The sequence below is a fragment of the Neoarius graeffei genome, chromosome 20 (genome assembly GCF_027579695.1).
Source record: "Neoarius graeffei isolate fNeoGra1 chromosome 20, fNeoGra1.pri, whole genome shotgun sequence".
Classification (NCBI taxonomy): domain Eukaryota; kingdom Metazoa; phylum Chordata; class Actinopteri; order Siluriformes; family Ariidae; genus Neoarius; species Neoarius graeffei.
In genome coordinates, this window is record NC_083588.1 from 36697791 (window position 1) to 36712561 (window position 14771).

Consider the following 14771-nt stretch of genomic DNA (forward strand, 5'->3'; position numbering starts at 1 on the left):
TCTTGCTAATCTCAGTTCATTTTGTGAATATTTATAAATTGGTCCAAGGCAGCATTTCTTAGTTCAGTAAAGTGGTAATCCCAGCACAATGAATAAGACTTCATGCTGACTTGTTCTAATTTCAGGAAAATGTAAGGAAAGCAATGATTTTACTGACCCAATAAAATAATTTCAGTAAATGTATTTATTTTACACATTTATACAAAGTGGAGGTGCACACAAGTTTATGCTTCCTCTGCCTGTTTCATCATCCTCTCCTTCTGCTTCATCAAGCATTTTCTTGCACTGGCATATGCACCGAGATCACCATCTGAAACAAAAGTGAGTTTTTAAGCAACATATGTTTAACTTCAAATCTTTACTGTGTAATGAAATTCCTTTCAAGCTATGAATCTCTAAGCTCCTTGCTGATCTTATGAACAAAACAGTGGACCACTGCAGGGAGGGATGACTGATGAGACCTTGTAAAGTATCAAAGGTTTATAGGGCTGCTTACTGTCCATCCATGTCTTTTGGTTGAACATGAATGTATATGTGCACTCACAGCGTGACTGGTAAGCCCTGGAGACCTCTTTAAACTGCTGCAGCTCCTTGCCACAGTTCTGCTTGTAGCTGGGCCCCTCGCGCTGCTGACAGGCACGGACACGCTGCTCGATGATTTTCACAATCTCCTGGTCCACCTTGCTACAAATCAAAACATACAGTTCAGGGATGTTGCAGAATGAAATCAGGACATGATGAATACTGAAGGACAAGGCTGGGTTTAGTGGTGCTCAGGCATGGTCCTGGAGAACCACAATCCAGCACAGTTCGATTATTGCTTTGTTCAAATCTACCTGGTGATTATGTAACAAGCTGAAACAAGTATAACTGAGGAAGGAAATCATCAAACTGTGGTACAGCACCTTGCACAAATGCTCACACCCCTTGAACTTTTCCACATTTCATCATGTTACAACCTGGAACTGAAATGATGGACTTAACTGGGGTTTTTACTATTTGTTTTGCAAAATATACCCAACATTTGAATTTTGCATTGTGACAAACATTCATAGGCATTTGTTGGTGCATAAGTATTCACCCAGCTGGATCAATCCTGATATCTGGAGCCTGATATTTTTGCCTATTCTTTTTAGCAAAATTGCTTAATCTTTGTTGGTAATATGCAATTTTCAAGTTTCAGATTGTAGTTTGGGCTTTGACTGCTTCATTCGATCACATTCAGGTTCTTGGCTTTGAACCTCTTCAGTGTAAATTTGACATTATATTCAGGATAATTTTCTCAGAAGATGAGCATTCACTGCAAGCTTTCTTCTAGGACTACTCTGTATTTGGCTCCATCCATTTTGCCCTCAACCCTGACCAGTGTCCCTGTCCCTGCTGATGAAATGCATCCTCAACATGATGCGATCAGCACCATGCTTCACTGTAGGAACAGTGTTCTCAGGGTAATGAGCTGTGAGGTTTCCCGGCAAACATAGCACTTTGTGGCAAGTTCAGTTTCAGTCTCATCAGACCAGAATGCTTCCAACAAAGGCTTTCTTCTCACCACTCTTCCTTAAAGCCAGGCCTTGTGCAGTAGCCGAATTGTGGCTGTCCTGTGAACAGTTTCTCCCATCTGAGCTGCAGATCTCTTTCAGTCAAATCAAGTTTGTTTGTTTGTATAGCGCTTTTAACAAAAGGAGCCAATTTTATCCCTAATCTATCCCCAGTGAGCAAGCCCATGGCGACAGTGGCAAGGAAAAACTCCCCCAGACGACATGAAGAAACCTCGAGAGGAACCAGACCCAAAAAGGAACCAATCCTCACCTGGACAACAACAGACATGACTAACATTAACAGTTTTAACATGAAGTCAGTTTGATCGATGTTATAACTCTACATTAATGGAAACTTGAGTGCAAAACTGTCCATGACAACCACAGTCCCAAAGTTAGCAAGCCAACTGTAGTCCTCAGCCACAAAAGCATTACTGTAAGTGTCCAGAGTGTCTTCCAAGTGTGACTTTCAACTGTCCACATGAGGCCGTCCTTCACAGGAGCGATGTGATGAGACTCCAACCAGACATAGGGCGTCAGGATGGATCAGGCAGAATCCATGGCCTCTTGGTTGCTCGTCTGACTGCTAGCCTCCTACACCTTAGTTGTGTCTTATTTTTTTTTAAACATAATGGCTAGAACGGTGGTATTTGTAAATAATTTAGTAAACTATATTGTTTGTTCTAATCAAATTCAATATTATGGGCTATTTTATGTAGATTTATGACACACAAAATCACTATTAAGTCCATTCCAACTCATTGTACTCCAAAAATAATTGTGAGGAAAGGTTCAAGGGGGGAGGATGAGGGGATACTTATGCAAGGCATTATATATTCCAGTCCTAATTAGTTGATGTGCACCTCTGGTTTAGTCCAGACTTACTGATCTCGTCTCCACTGCATTTCTGCTTCATAATAACAAACATAATCGCCTTCTTGGCACTCAGTCAGCTCTGGGACACGGCGAAACTTCTGGTGGTAGTAGTGGAGTTTGTTTTGGGGCTGAAGGCTTTCTAGAGCATCTGGAGGAAAATAACAAACAAACAAAAAATTAAGTTACACTACCGTTCAAAAGTTTGGGGTCACCCAGACAAATTTTGTGCTTTCCATGAAAAGTCACACTTTTATTTACCACCATAAGTTGTAAAATGAATAGAAAATATAGTCAAGACATTTTTCTGGCCATTTTGAGCATTTAATCGACCCCACAAATGTGATGCTCCAGAAACTCAATCTGCTCAAAGGAAGGTCAGTTTTATAGCTTCTCTAAAGAGCTCAACTGTTTTCAGCTGTGCTAACATGATTGTACAAGGGTTTTCTAATCATCCATTAGCCTTCTGAGGCAATGAGCAAACACATTGTACCATTAGAACACTGGAGTGAGAGTTGCTGGAAATGGGCCTCTATACACCTATGGAGATATTGCACCAAAAACCAGACATTTGCAGCTAGAATAGTCATTTACCACATTAGCAATGTATAGAGTGTATTTATGATTAGTTTAAAGTGATCTTCATTGAAAAGAACAGTGCTTTTCTTTCAAAAATAAGGAAAATGTCAAAGTGACCCCAAACTTTTGAACGGTAGTGTACATACACTCTTCATTCACATCACCAGCTGCAGCTGACACTACAGTCATGCTAAGTTGCTAGCTAGTAGCAAGTTACAGCTAAGAGAATGGCAGTTAGGTAGATTCATCACGTTTAAAACCTGCTCTCAATATAAAAAAAGCTATAGATAGTGACTAATAGACATTACAGACGATAATAGTTTTTGAATAAACTGCTCCTGGAGCTGAATAATGTAAACTCACTCCTGAATGCAGTCACAGGGAGATCCACAGAGTAATAGAAAAGCTTCGATGCGATTAAAACCGGGTTTGGAAGAACAGTCTGTTTATCTACAACCGGAGTCCGCCGTGGGGGCTCAGGATACGCGTCTTTATCATAATCATCTGGCATTTTCAGTTGCGAAATTGAATTTTAAAGCCTTTCCTATTCGACCTCAAAACCCTCTCCTTTCTTTTTTTTCCCCTACAGTGCGCATGCGCAGCTTGTACCAACATGGAGGAAAGGACAAGAGTGGAAATAAAAATGTACAGGTTGTGTTAAAGATATTAACCAGTCACCAAAACAAAAACGGGGGATCATACCCTAAGTTAAAACTAAATAAAAACAAACAAGCAAACAATTTCATAATTAAAAAAACACATTACGTTATTAAGAGGTCAAATGTAAAAGGTTATGGGTGACACAGTGTTTAGGCATTTCTTCGCCACTAGATGTCGCTGTTCGCCAAAATGACAGAACTAAAGACGTAATCGTGGGAAGAAGAGGGGTAGTGAGATTTTTGGAGGGAGTAGGAGTGAGTGTTTACAGAGGAACAGAATTGAGTCGGAGAGGCGTCGGTGGAGGATGCTGAGAGTATCAGTGTGTGGGATTGGTGGCGGTTGGCATAAACCGATTTGTGACTGGGTCTGGATTAGCCTTAGATCATGGGTGATGAGGATATTGGTGGGGGGAGAGGAAGAGGAGTTAGTACTCCGCGGTTAGGTAGTTCTAAAGAGGAAAACAAGAGAAAAGAACGTGAGAATGAACTGGGAGAGAGGAGTAGAGATGTGAGAAGGAGAGTTGTTCACGATCCTGACTCTGACTTGAAGGCGATCATTAAGTTTAAGGAAGGTAATGATGTTAGAGATATTAGTTTAGTCGCTTTAACTACAGCAGACCTCTTTGGTTCATTCTGTCCGGCCAGCCTAAGGTTAATTAGAAATTACAAAATAAACGTATTTTCTAATTTTACCCCATGCATGGACTGAATGTGCATTGCTTTTATTTTGAAGTTGTGTTCAACAAAAACGCAATGCGCGCGACATGAACATGACATGAAATCCCATAGACATATAAACATAGACTCCGCATTGAGCTGGTGGCCCGTTGCTGGGATACGTCAGAGTGTCCGCCATATTGGATGTGGCAAATCTTCCCCGTAAACCAATGCAAGTAAATGGACAACTTCATAAAGCCCCTTTCTACAATAATATTTAACTCGATGCCTTTTATTCACCCATTAAGACACACATGTATATATCTGGGAAACAAACAGGCATCAAAACAACACATATAACTTTTAATGTGATGGTTATAAATAGTGTGCGAAATACCCTGTACACTGCAAACTAGCGACAGATAGCTCAGGTAAGCTAATCAGTCAGCATACCGTAGCAAGCTACCAAAACCTGAGGCCACAATAACCAACCTACAAGACTGAATATGATAAATGATGGAAATAGTGAAAAAACTGGAAATTGTTAATGAAAATAAAAATTTACTGTTTTATTTATTGAGTCACCACACAGACCTACTCTCGTTGAATAAAGTGAGCCGAGTGACCGCCAAACTGAGTTCGGCCAGGTTCTAACGTCATACCAAAACAAAATACATCACTGATTCCTTCACATTCAGAAAGGTTAAAAACATTCATCATACATTCAAAAATGTTCACCATAGTGTGGCACTGTATTATCTAATTCTCACTGCTTATAACTCTACACCTACCCGGTGGAGATGAGCTGGGAAACTGAAGACTGAAGGAACAGCTCCCTCTCTGATCCTGACTGTCTGACCTGTTCTGTCAAAATCCTCCATTCTGAAGTGTTCACTGCAGAGCATGGATGACGGAGTAGCAGAAAACCCTTCCCGTCGCACAGCTGTCTCCCACTGCTTTTTCATGTCTTTATTTTTGGGAAACCTACATAGTATGTGAAAAGTTAGCTAAGCAACTAACAACAATCAGCGTAGTTACGAAGGAAATACTTTGTTGTTTGGAGACGGGTTTCACCGAGCGGCTATTATGCACGAGACTTCATATTAGCCACAAAGTCAGAAAAATCTGTTTGTAAAATTACATTATAATGACCAAATACAATGAAAAGTATTTTTCCAGTCTCACCTGTGAAAGGTAATCCCATGTGATCTCGTTTGGACGGTAAACCTGTTGGTACAGTTAAACGCAGCACATGAATGAGGCATCTTTATTCTCGGCTACTGTCTAGATGCTATACCAGAGATGGTTGAAGAATCTCCACTTTGTCACATCCAATATGGCGGCGAGGATGACATATGATTCTACGCAGAATGCAGCGTCTATGTTTATATGTCTGTGAAATCCCACGAAACCTAATCCCCCGATAACTACTTCCGTAATTTGTCCAGACCAACCACAAACTTGTACGTCATCCTTCAAACGGTCCAGCCAATCACATAGTGTGACATCACCAGCAGGCGTCGGAGCCTGAGCCGATCTGTAGATCTGATACCTACACCGAATCGACGTTGTTGGGAGCAGATCACAAGAAGACTTTAGCTCCCAAAATGTCCGCAAAAAGAAGAAAGGTAGATGCCGAATGCAGGGCTTTCAACAAAACATGGACTGCTAAGTATTTATTTACTGAAGTCAGAGATAAAGCCGTGTGTTTAGTTTGTGGAGAGCAGATTGCCGTGTTCAAAGACTACAATTTGAGTCGGCATTACCAGACGAAGCACGCTGAGAAATACCGAAACTTGACTGATGCTGAAATAGCGTGGACATCGGAAGCTTTGCTGGCTAAGCTAGAAAAGCAGCAAGGCTTTTTTTTTTAACCAAGCGTCACACATCCAGGGATGCAGCAACCAAGACCAGCTTTGTGCTTTCCCACAAAATCGCTAAAAACAGTAAGCCATTCTCGGAGGGGGAATTTGTGAAAGAGTGCTTGGTGGACTTGGTGCTTGATATTTGGAGTAGAAAGACAATATTGTGATGTCTTTATTGTGTTTTGGGGTGAATGTGACTGAAAAAAAAATGGTACAAACGTTCACATTTTGTTAACCATTGTTTTAGGAAATTTGATTGAATAAATGACATTTTTTGTAAGGCAACCTCGTTTTTTCCATACTCTTACCAGTCTTAGCAGCTTGTAAAAAACAATGTTATTTACTGCTTTATATAAAGAAATGCAGTTAATATTATGCAGCATTTAGTTCAGCCCTCCACAATTTTCTGTTTCTCATGTGGCCCCATGGAAAAAATAATTGCCCACCCTTGAACTACAGGGTTGAAGAAGGCTTGCGGAGAGATTGAAATGGCGAAGGTGTTGAGGGATGGAAGCCTACTGGTTAAGTGTAAGGACGGTGGACAAAGGGAAAAAGTAATGAAACCTTAGTCAATCTGTAAGCAAGAAATAGCAGAGGTAAGAAAGTTTGGTGAGCGTGGAGCAAGAGGAGTAATATCAGGAGTGGCGCTTAGTGAAAACTTGGAGGAAATAAAAAAAACATTAAAGGAGGGTCGGTTTTGGGAATTAGAAGATTGATGGCAAAGAGAGATGGAGCTAAGGTTGAGAGTAGGGGAGACTGGGTATGGTTATAACATTTTTTTCAGCACTGAAAACTATCATTTTTTTCAAAGCTACAGTTCTAGAACTTTCAGGCAAAGTACCCAAATTTGTCCACTACAAGTGGCAACCATTTAAATCTCCTCAACTATGTCACAAAATTTGTGAGATTATGACAAATACAGTGTGTACCTTTGTTACAACCTACCCCACTACTGGGGTAGGTTGTAACAGATAGACAAAATGCAGAAAAACAATGGAACTTCATTCGATATGCTGATTTATTGCATAAACAGGGTTTGAAAATAGATTCACCAACATATATTGTAGACCTATAACATACAATCCATTCACATAAAGAATTAAGATCATATTGTTTTAAACAAAATATAAAAAGCATAACGTTTATACTTTGTGTGTGTATATTTGTGTCTTGTGAGGAGAGAGAGAGAGCTGAACAGTCACACACAAAGATAAAATGAATGAACATGGACATGTCCACTAGCCCCATTCCACAGAACATTTTTTTTAGAGGTCATAGCTAATTTTGGTAACACCGAACAAATTAAATGCATCCTTGAAAGGTCTAATACAAATTGCGAGGTCTTGACTTTTGCCTATTCTACCCTGTTCTCAGCTATCATGCTTATCTCATGTGGAGTTAGCCCAAAGTATATATCAGCTGCCTGGCTAATGTAATCTGCCAATATCTCCTCCTGCTCCCTGTTGAAGACTCTGTTCGGACTGACATATCCTACCAGAGGAAGGTTCAGCGATCCCTGGTCTTTCAGGAGTTTGAACTTCTGCCAATACCTATGAAGGGAAACATGGCAGATACCATGCTTTCTTGCCACTGCCCTGACAGATGTTCCTTTTTTAACCTCCTCTGCTGCTCTTTTTAGTACCTTGGCATCCACTCCACGATTAGTTTTCCTCACCCATGTTCTAGGCATTCTGTAGAATCATTAAAATCACAAAAAATATCTTCTTTGTATGTAAGGGGATGGTTGTAACACTTTCAAAAAATGTGTTACAACCTACCCCACCACTGTCATCCACTGTTTAGCAAGCTGTATTAGTATGGTGCTTTGACATTAGCAAGGGAGAGCTACACCATTCTTTTCTAGAGAAACTATAGTTTGACCTGATATAACTCTTACAACTTTGTCTCCAATGGTAAAAGCACTAGAAAAAAAACTCTTAAAAAAAATTTCAAGAATGGAAAGTTCAAGAATGGAATATGCTAGCCTGGTATATGGATCTGCCTCCAAATTAGTTCTGTCCTGGCTAGATGTAATTCAAGCTAAAGCTCTTAGGATATGCACAGGAGCTGTGCGGTCAGCGCCTGTATGTGCTCTCCAAGTCGAAATAGGAGAAATGACACTTAGTCTTCGCCGGAAGCAACTGCAGGCTAATTACTGGGTGAATATGAAGGGTCAAACAGACAATCATCCAGTTAAAGCAATAAGTCAGCCAAGCTGGGAGAGAGAGGTGGCAAAATTGTCAAGCTATGGATGGTCAGGTGACACTGTAGCGAAGGAACTGTCAATACATGACAAAGTCTTCTGTCCTGTTGTATTGTGGCCCACTGTTCCTTTGTGGCAGCTGGAGGTACCTAAAGTTGATTTGGAGCTACTTGAACTAAAAGCAGAGAGTAAATCTGGAGACTTAATTAGTGCATTTCACATCCAGGTAGCAGAGAGATATCAAGACCACATTTTAATCTTTACTGATGGGTCAACAGATGCCACTGGTGCAGCTTTTATTGTCCAAGGGTGGAACGTTAAATCATACAAGAGAATATCAGATTTTTTGAATGTGTTCACAGTAGAATTGTATGCTATTCTAATGGCAGTGCAGTGGGCAGCTCAGATAAATAATCAGAAAGTACTGGTGTGCAGTGACTCTGTGTCAGCTGTTAGTAGTATTGGGACAGGTTCATCCAGAAGTCAACAAGACCTCATTTATGACATTCTTTTGGCAATCAGGGATGTGACGAGAAAAGGGATTGAGTTGTCATTGATGTGGGTTCCCGCACATATAGGTATTCCAACAAATGAGAAAGTGAATAGGCTAGCAAAAAAAAGCAGTGAAAAAAAGAAAATGTAGACATATTAATCTATCCAAAGCAGAGGGCAAGTGTATTGTCTGGAAACAAGTTAACCTAATATGGCAGCAGTGCTGGGAACAAGAGACTAAGGGGAGACATTTATTCTCTTTAACTAATAGAGTGACTGATTCAGTAACCTGTAAAAGAAGAGGGTGGAAAAGGAAGGATGAAGTCACTATTTCTAGGTTGAGAATTGGCCATACTTACCTCAATAATACTCTCTTCCTTCTAGGAAAACATCAGGATGGACTGTGCCTAGAATGTCAACAGCCAGAGACAGTACAACATGTTCTTATTGCCTGTAATAAATACAGTAGAGAAAGACAAGAACTTCTAACAGAACTCAGGAAAGTGGGCATGAAAGAAGTGTCAGTGGGATCAATTTTAGAAATGGGGTCAACTGGGAAGAGAAAGTGTTGGCTTTTTAAATATCTGAAGGACATTGGACTCGAGAATCTAATGCAATAATGGAATGACACTGAAGGTGGCAGCAATGCAACAAATTGGATGCCAGCTTCCATAAAACGCCATAGAAGAAGAAGACGTAATCGTGAGTCGTTTCTGTCATTTAAAGGTGCCCTTCCACCAAAAACGTTTAATACTGGCTCTTTTTGAAATACCATAGTTCACTCGAGTTGCATATGCATGCTGCATGTGAAAATTTAATTCTACTCCCATTCCCTATATTAGCTTATGAAAGAAAATAGTCAGAAAAACGAGCGAATCTGAAAAAGCCCTACGAACTTGCGTCACTTCAAAAATTAGTATTCATGGCCTCACCCGCCTTGGCTTGCGACCGCCCACGGGAAGAAAGTTCAGATTTAAGCGCGAGGAGAGATAGCAGAGCCCATCTCGTCAGTAGCTAATGAAGAGGACCTAACAGCAAGTTGAAAACATGTCTGAACAAGTTCGTGCCTGTGTTATTTGTGGCAGTAACACATCAACGTTGCATGTTTGGGGAGGCTGGGACCTCCCCTGCCCGAGTTACGAGCGTTCAAAGTCGGGCTGGAGCCACCGACAGAAACGAAACCTAAGCGGAGCGCCGCGGCTCGCCTCGGGGCGAATTACGTCCCGAGGCGCGGGGCTAGCCCGCCCTGGCAGCGCTGGTTTGTTGGGGAGAGGGCAGAGGTCTCTGGCTGCCAAGTTTGGGGAGGCTAGGACCTCCCCTGCCCGAGTTACAAGCGTCCAAAGTCGGGCTGGAGCCGCCGACAGAAACGAAACCTAAGCGGAGCAACGTTGCAAGATAGAAGAGCCGAAGAAGAAATGGTTGGAATTTATCTTTGGAACACTACCAGCGAAGTATAATGCAACGTTAGTACTGTGTTCTGATCATTTCAACCACAGTGACTTTTCAAACTTCGGCGCCTTCAGTAGTGGTTTTACTTCGAGGTTGTTTTTAATACTTGGATCTGTACCGTCAAGATGATCGACCACCAGCTCACAAGCTGTAAGTAAAACATGAACTTTTTGTTCGAAGGTTTTTGTTACAAAATAGCATGTTCATATTCTCCACGTTAGCATGCATGACATGGTCACAAGCTAGGCAGGGATGAAAGTTTTCTGCTTTTTGGCGGATTTCCGCTTTTTCTGGGTAAAAAAACCCGACCTTTTTATATTATGCCAAATCCGTTGAGAATTTTTTTTATTAATTTCGAGGGGTTGGGGTATGTTCCTTCCAGGGGCGATTTCTCAGAGACAACAAGGGAAGCCGAGCTTCCCCTAAAATTCTCTCCTCAAACTGCGGCGTCTACGACGTTGAATTCTCATTAAAACAATAACTTGCATAACATAATATATGCCCAAGATTGTATTTATGTTCATAACTATCCTGTAACTTATTTGAGTGATGTCTGACGAACTTGCAGTTTGCTATGAGAATCACCTTTGCTGCCAGGCTGTAACCTTTCTTATTTCAATGGGCTTTATGGACTGGCAGCAGTGTTGCCAGATTGGGCGGTTTTAAGTGCATTTTGGCAGGTTTTGAACATATTTTGGGATGGAAAACGTCAGCAGTATCTGGCAACACTGACTGGCAGCCGGGCATCCGTTGCAGTCTACGAGACGGCTCTGAACAGCCAATTTCGGCTAGTTGTTATTGGTTAAAATCAACAAAATCGTCACTTCCAGGGAAGCTGGGCTTCTCTGGGACTAAACGAGACAGTGGGAGGGGCAAGAAGCCGGGCTGATAAAGGATTATTGGAGGTAGTGTTTGAAAGACATGAGGAGGGCGGTACTTCGGCGAGGAACACGAAAGTATGATCAGTCAGTCCCTAGCGGATGTTGAGAAAGTGTAGTCGTGTGCCAAAGTGCTGTCCGAATTTCTTTTCATATAAACGTTTCTTCTCATTGATGTCTCTGTACATTACTCTGTAAATAAATGTAAATATTACTCGTTGTGCTCCGTTAACTTTCATCCATTCTATCAGTTTGATCATTCGTGAATTCACTCTTTTATTTCATTTGTAGTTCAATCTGGTTGTAGGCTAGCTTGAGCCTTATTGGGATCTGCAGTGCTAGCTGCTAACAGAAATTGGTAAAGTCTCTGGAAAGCACAACCAGCTAGTATGACAGGGTCACAGACCATTTTCTGGAAAAGGAGCGGAGGGCAGAATTTGTGTATAAATAGTGTTCATGTTCATGAATCTGAAGTGTGTATATTGTTCAGTAATGTTAAGAGAATGGTGGGCTCTGTGTTATAGGTTATACCTGGGTATAATATTCAAGGTTCTGTGTGTTGCATAGCCTACCTGGTTATGAATTTCCAGACTGTGTTGCAGAAGATGTTCAAGGATGTGTTGCACAGCTGGGTGTTGTGTTAAAGACTCTGTGTTGCATATCAGGGTATGATGTTCAAGGCTCTTCGTTGAATAGCCAGTGATTTTTGGATGTTTGATATTTTTGATTAAGGATATGAGGCACTAGCCTGGCAAGCCAGACTATAACATGAAATGTACAAGCAAAAATACTTTCTGCCACTAGGTAGGGTTGTCTAGTTCACTATGCTAATGGGGCACACATTTCTATGCTTTGATATCCAGCCTACAGGTTTTACGATGAATGCGTAAAATGGGCTTCCCCTGTTTTAAAAACCAGCAGCCGCCACTGGTTCCTTCATGCTGTTCAAACTTTATTAACTCCAACGATGTTTACACATTATTTGCAAGTTGCCATCTTTAGTCTCGTTTAAATCACGTTGAATGTGATGTAAAATTCGTGTTATCTACATTGTTATTGGTCAAAACATCGATGTTGAGACCATAATAGCCAATCAAAACAGTTTTTACAAAGACACCCACATCCGCTTGTTCTGACCCACTGGAGGGAGCGTCACAGTGCTGTTAGCCAATCAGAGATAACACGTTTACTAATTGCTGTTAGCCAATCAGAGGTAACATGTTTACATGTCATGAATATTAATGAGTAAGAGCTGAAATCCTGTCATTCTCCCACCACCCACTCCTCCACCAAACTAGAACAGCCTGAAACAGGAGAACCACAGCATTTTTTTCACCAAAACCGGCTCACAGGGCATTCATACTAGAGACCACCACGCAATTAATGAAAAAATGATGCAATGAGACCTTTAAAATAAACAGACGGGTGGCACTGTGCTGTAGTAGTTAGCACTGTCACTTCACAGCAAGAAGGTTCTGGGTTCAAGCCCAGCGGCTGGCGAGGGCCTTTCTGTGTGGAGTTTGCATGTTCTCCCCGTGTCTGCATGGGTTTCCTCCGGGTGCTCCGGTTTCCCCCACAATCCAAAGACATGCAGGTTAGACTAATTGGTGGCTCCAAATTGACCGTAGGTGTGAATGTGAGTGTGAATGGTTGTCTGTGTCTGTGTCAGCCCTGTGATGACCTGGCGACTTGTCCAGGGTGTACCCCGCCTCTCGCCCATAGTCAGCTGGGATAGGCTCCAGCTTGCCTGCGACCCTGTAGCTGGGCTCACGCTAGCCGCTCGCACGTCTGCAAATTGCGAAGTTTTATTCCAATTTGCGAAAAGAAAATCATCTGTATTCGCATTTTATGCGAAAGTCATTTAAAGTTTAAGCAAAATCCATCAAACAATTGCGATTTCTCAAGATAAACAGTACCTTTCAGGGCCTGAATTTGGGCGCGGGATTGCGGGTATCGCGCATATATATATATTTTTAATTCCCACACCTTTAACGATTCCAATGCGAGAGATTCTTGCACACATTACTTGATTCCTGCACACATTACTCGTCAATCTAATAATGGGTCAGTGTGAATGCGCGACTACCTTCTGTTCTCAAGGTTACTTGAATTGAACCGTCCTTTTACTGACTGACCCCCCTCTCCCCCCGCAGCCTACTCAGAAAAAAAAAAACAGCAGACACAGACAGTTCACACACACACACAGATACAGCGCGTGCACTCTTCCTCTCTCGGACTTTCGCTGTAAAACAAACCTGGACCGCTGGCTAAAACGTACAAGTGCAGTGGCAGAAGTTTCCCCTGCTAAGAGGAAAACTCCTGAATCTGATGGTGGTAATAGCAGTGTGAGTGATACCGTTGAGAATACACAGGACGAGACAGCTAACGTTAACGTCGATGTTGCGAAGGGAATTAGATCAGAGCATGGCTATAAGAAAAAAGTATTTACAAGGAAAAGCAAAGGACACTGATATTGACAAAAGGGATGACCACTAGGAGAAAGAGTAGGAAAGACTACATGTACAAGAATCCTGCACTCAGCAAAGATGAATTGTTCAGTGTTGAGAACAATTTGATTTTTTTTAAATTAAAGATGGCATATGACACAGGAGACAGGGCTATATGGTATAAGAGAATCCTGAAAAGTCAACAAAGACTGTTGTCATGTTAACGTTCTATGTGTGGACTGAAACAAAGTTTGTAAATTCATTCAGTGTTAAGAACAGTTTGATAGTGTTTTCTTATTTTAATTGTAGACATTAAACAGATGACAGGGATGATCAGATCAAACATGAGAATAGAAAAATGATATAAAAGCTGATAAAAAAAGATGATATAAAAATGTTATAAAAGGAAAAAGCAAAGGTCACTGATTAAAGAGATGGTCACTAAACGAAGAGACAAATAACACAAACATATTTAAGAGAATCCTGAAAAGTCAGCAGACTGGTTTAAGTTAGATTTTAAGTTAGACTTGTTGTGTCAATAAATTCATTGAGTGCTATTAAGAACAGACTGATTTTTTTCTTTTTTTATAATTAAACACAGCAGTGACACTTAAAGAATAGTGCACGAAGATGAGGAAGAAGCAGCTGTGTAAAGCAACACTAAGGAGGTTGTAAAATTAACTTAACTAAAAGGCATACAACCTTCTAAACTCTTCCTAGAGCCTTACTTGCACTGCTAGAAAAAGGCTATTGGTGTTTGATGCAGTCAGTCAGCAATGTCATGCTGTAAAGGATCTCTTTCATTTTGTGGTGGTTTTCTACCCTCCACCCGAAACTGAACAGTCCATATCTTAGACGGCTGGTGGGAATAATACTTGCATTTATCCACCTGGCCTTTGTCTGACAATGCTATCCAAATTTGGAGATATCAAAATGAAAAGTCTGCTAAAAAGGATACATACTGTAGAGAGCTTCAATCTGAGTAGTGGCAGAAGGTAAGACCTAAGCTATTTAAGCCCACAAGTAGCGTTCCCCACAAACTGTATAAATCCCCCCCAAACTGTGTAAATCCCCCCCATTTGAGTCACTGAGGGGGGAATTCCCCCCCATTCTGAAAAATGAAATTCAGGC

At 41.2% G+C, this 14771-nt stretch overlaps 2 protein-coding genes across 3 annotated transcripts in view; one reads left to right on the top strand and one right to left on the bottom strand.

The window, feature by feature from the left end:
- Window positions 1–166: 166 nt before the first annotated feature.
- On the bottom strand, window positions 167–3593 carry ndufb10 (NADH:ubiquinone oxidoreductase subunit B10). The gene is made up of 4 exons (XM_060902595.1): window positions 3354–3593; window positions 2424–2562; window positions 545–684; window positions 167–310 (listed from the first exon to the last, which is right to left on the bottom strand). The coding sequence occupies exons 1-4, from the start codon at window positions 3499–3501 to the stop codon at window positions 225–227; spliced, it is 513 nt and encodes a 170-aa protein (XP_060758578.1). The 5' UTR covers window positions 3502–3593; the 3' UTR covers window positions 167–224.
- A 2254-nt stretch (window positions 3594–5847) lies between these two features.
- The window catches only part of LOC132868603 (large ribosomal subunit protein uL3-like), a 61126-nt gene continuing 52202 nt past the window's right edge, over window positions 5848–14771 (top strand). Inside the window, exon 1 of one of the 2 annotated variants that reach the window (XM_060901611.1) lies at window positions 5848–6252. In XM_060901611.1, the coding sequence (XP_060757594.1) occupies window positions 6202–6252 (51 nt within the window). In that variant the 5' untranslated portion in view covers window positions 5848–6201. Of the gene's footprint in view, window positions 6253–9574; window positions 10466–14771 lie in introns of those variants that run through there. The other variant, XM_060901613.1, reaches the window with a different exon arrangement.

Bases quoted from the DNA above. Each gene is read 5' to 3' on its own strand.
- ndufb10 (XM_060902595.1), bottom strand. From the start codon at position 3,501: ATGCCAGATGATTATGATAAAGACGCGTATCCTGAGCCCCCACGGCGG. The intron at 2,563-3,353 runs GTGAGTTTACAT...ATTTTCCTCCAG, and splicing joins CCCTGTGACTGCATTCAGGA to ATGCTCTAGAAAGCCTTCAG. The intron at 685-2,423 runs GTAAGTCTGGAC...TTTGATTTGTAG, and splicing joins ATGCAGTGGAGACGAGATCA to CAAGGTGGACCAGGAGATTG.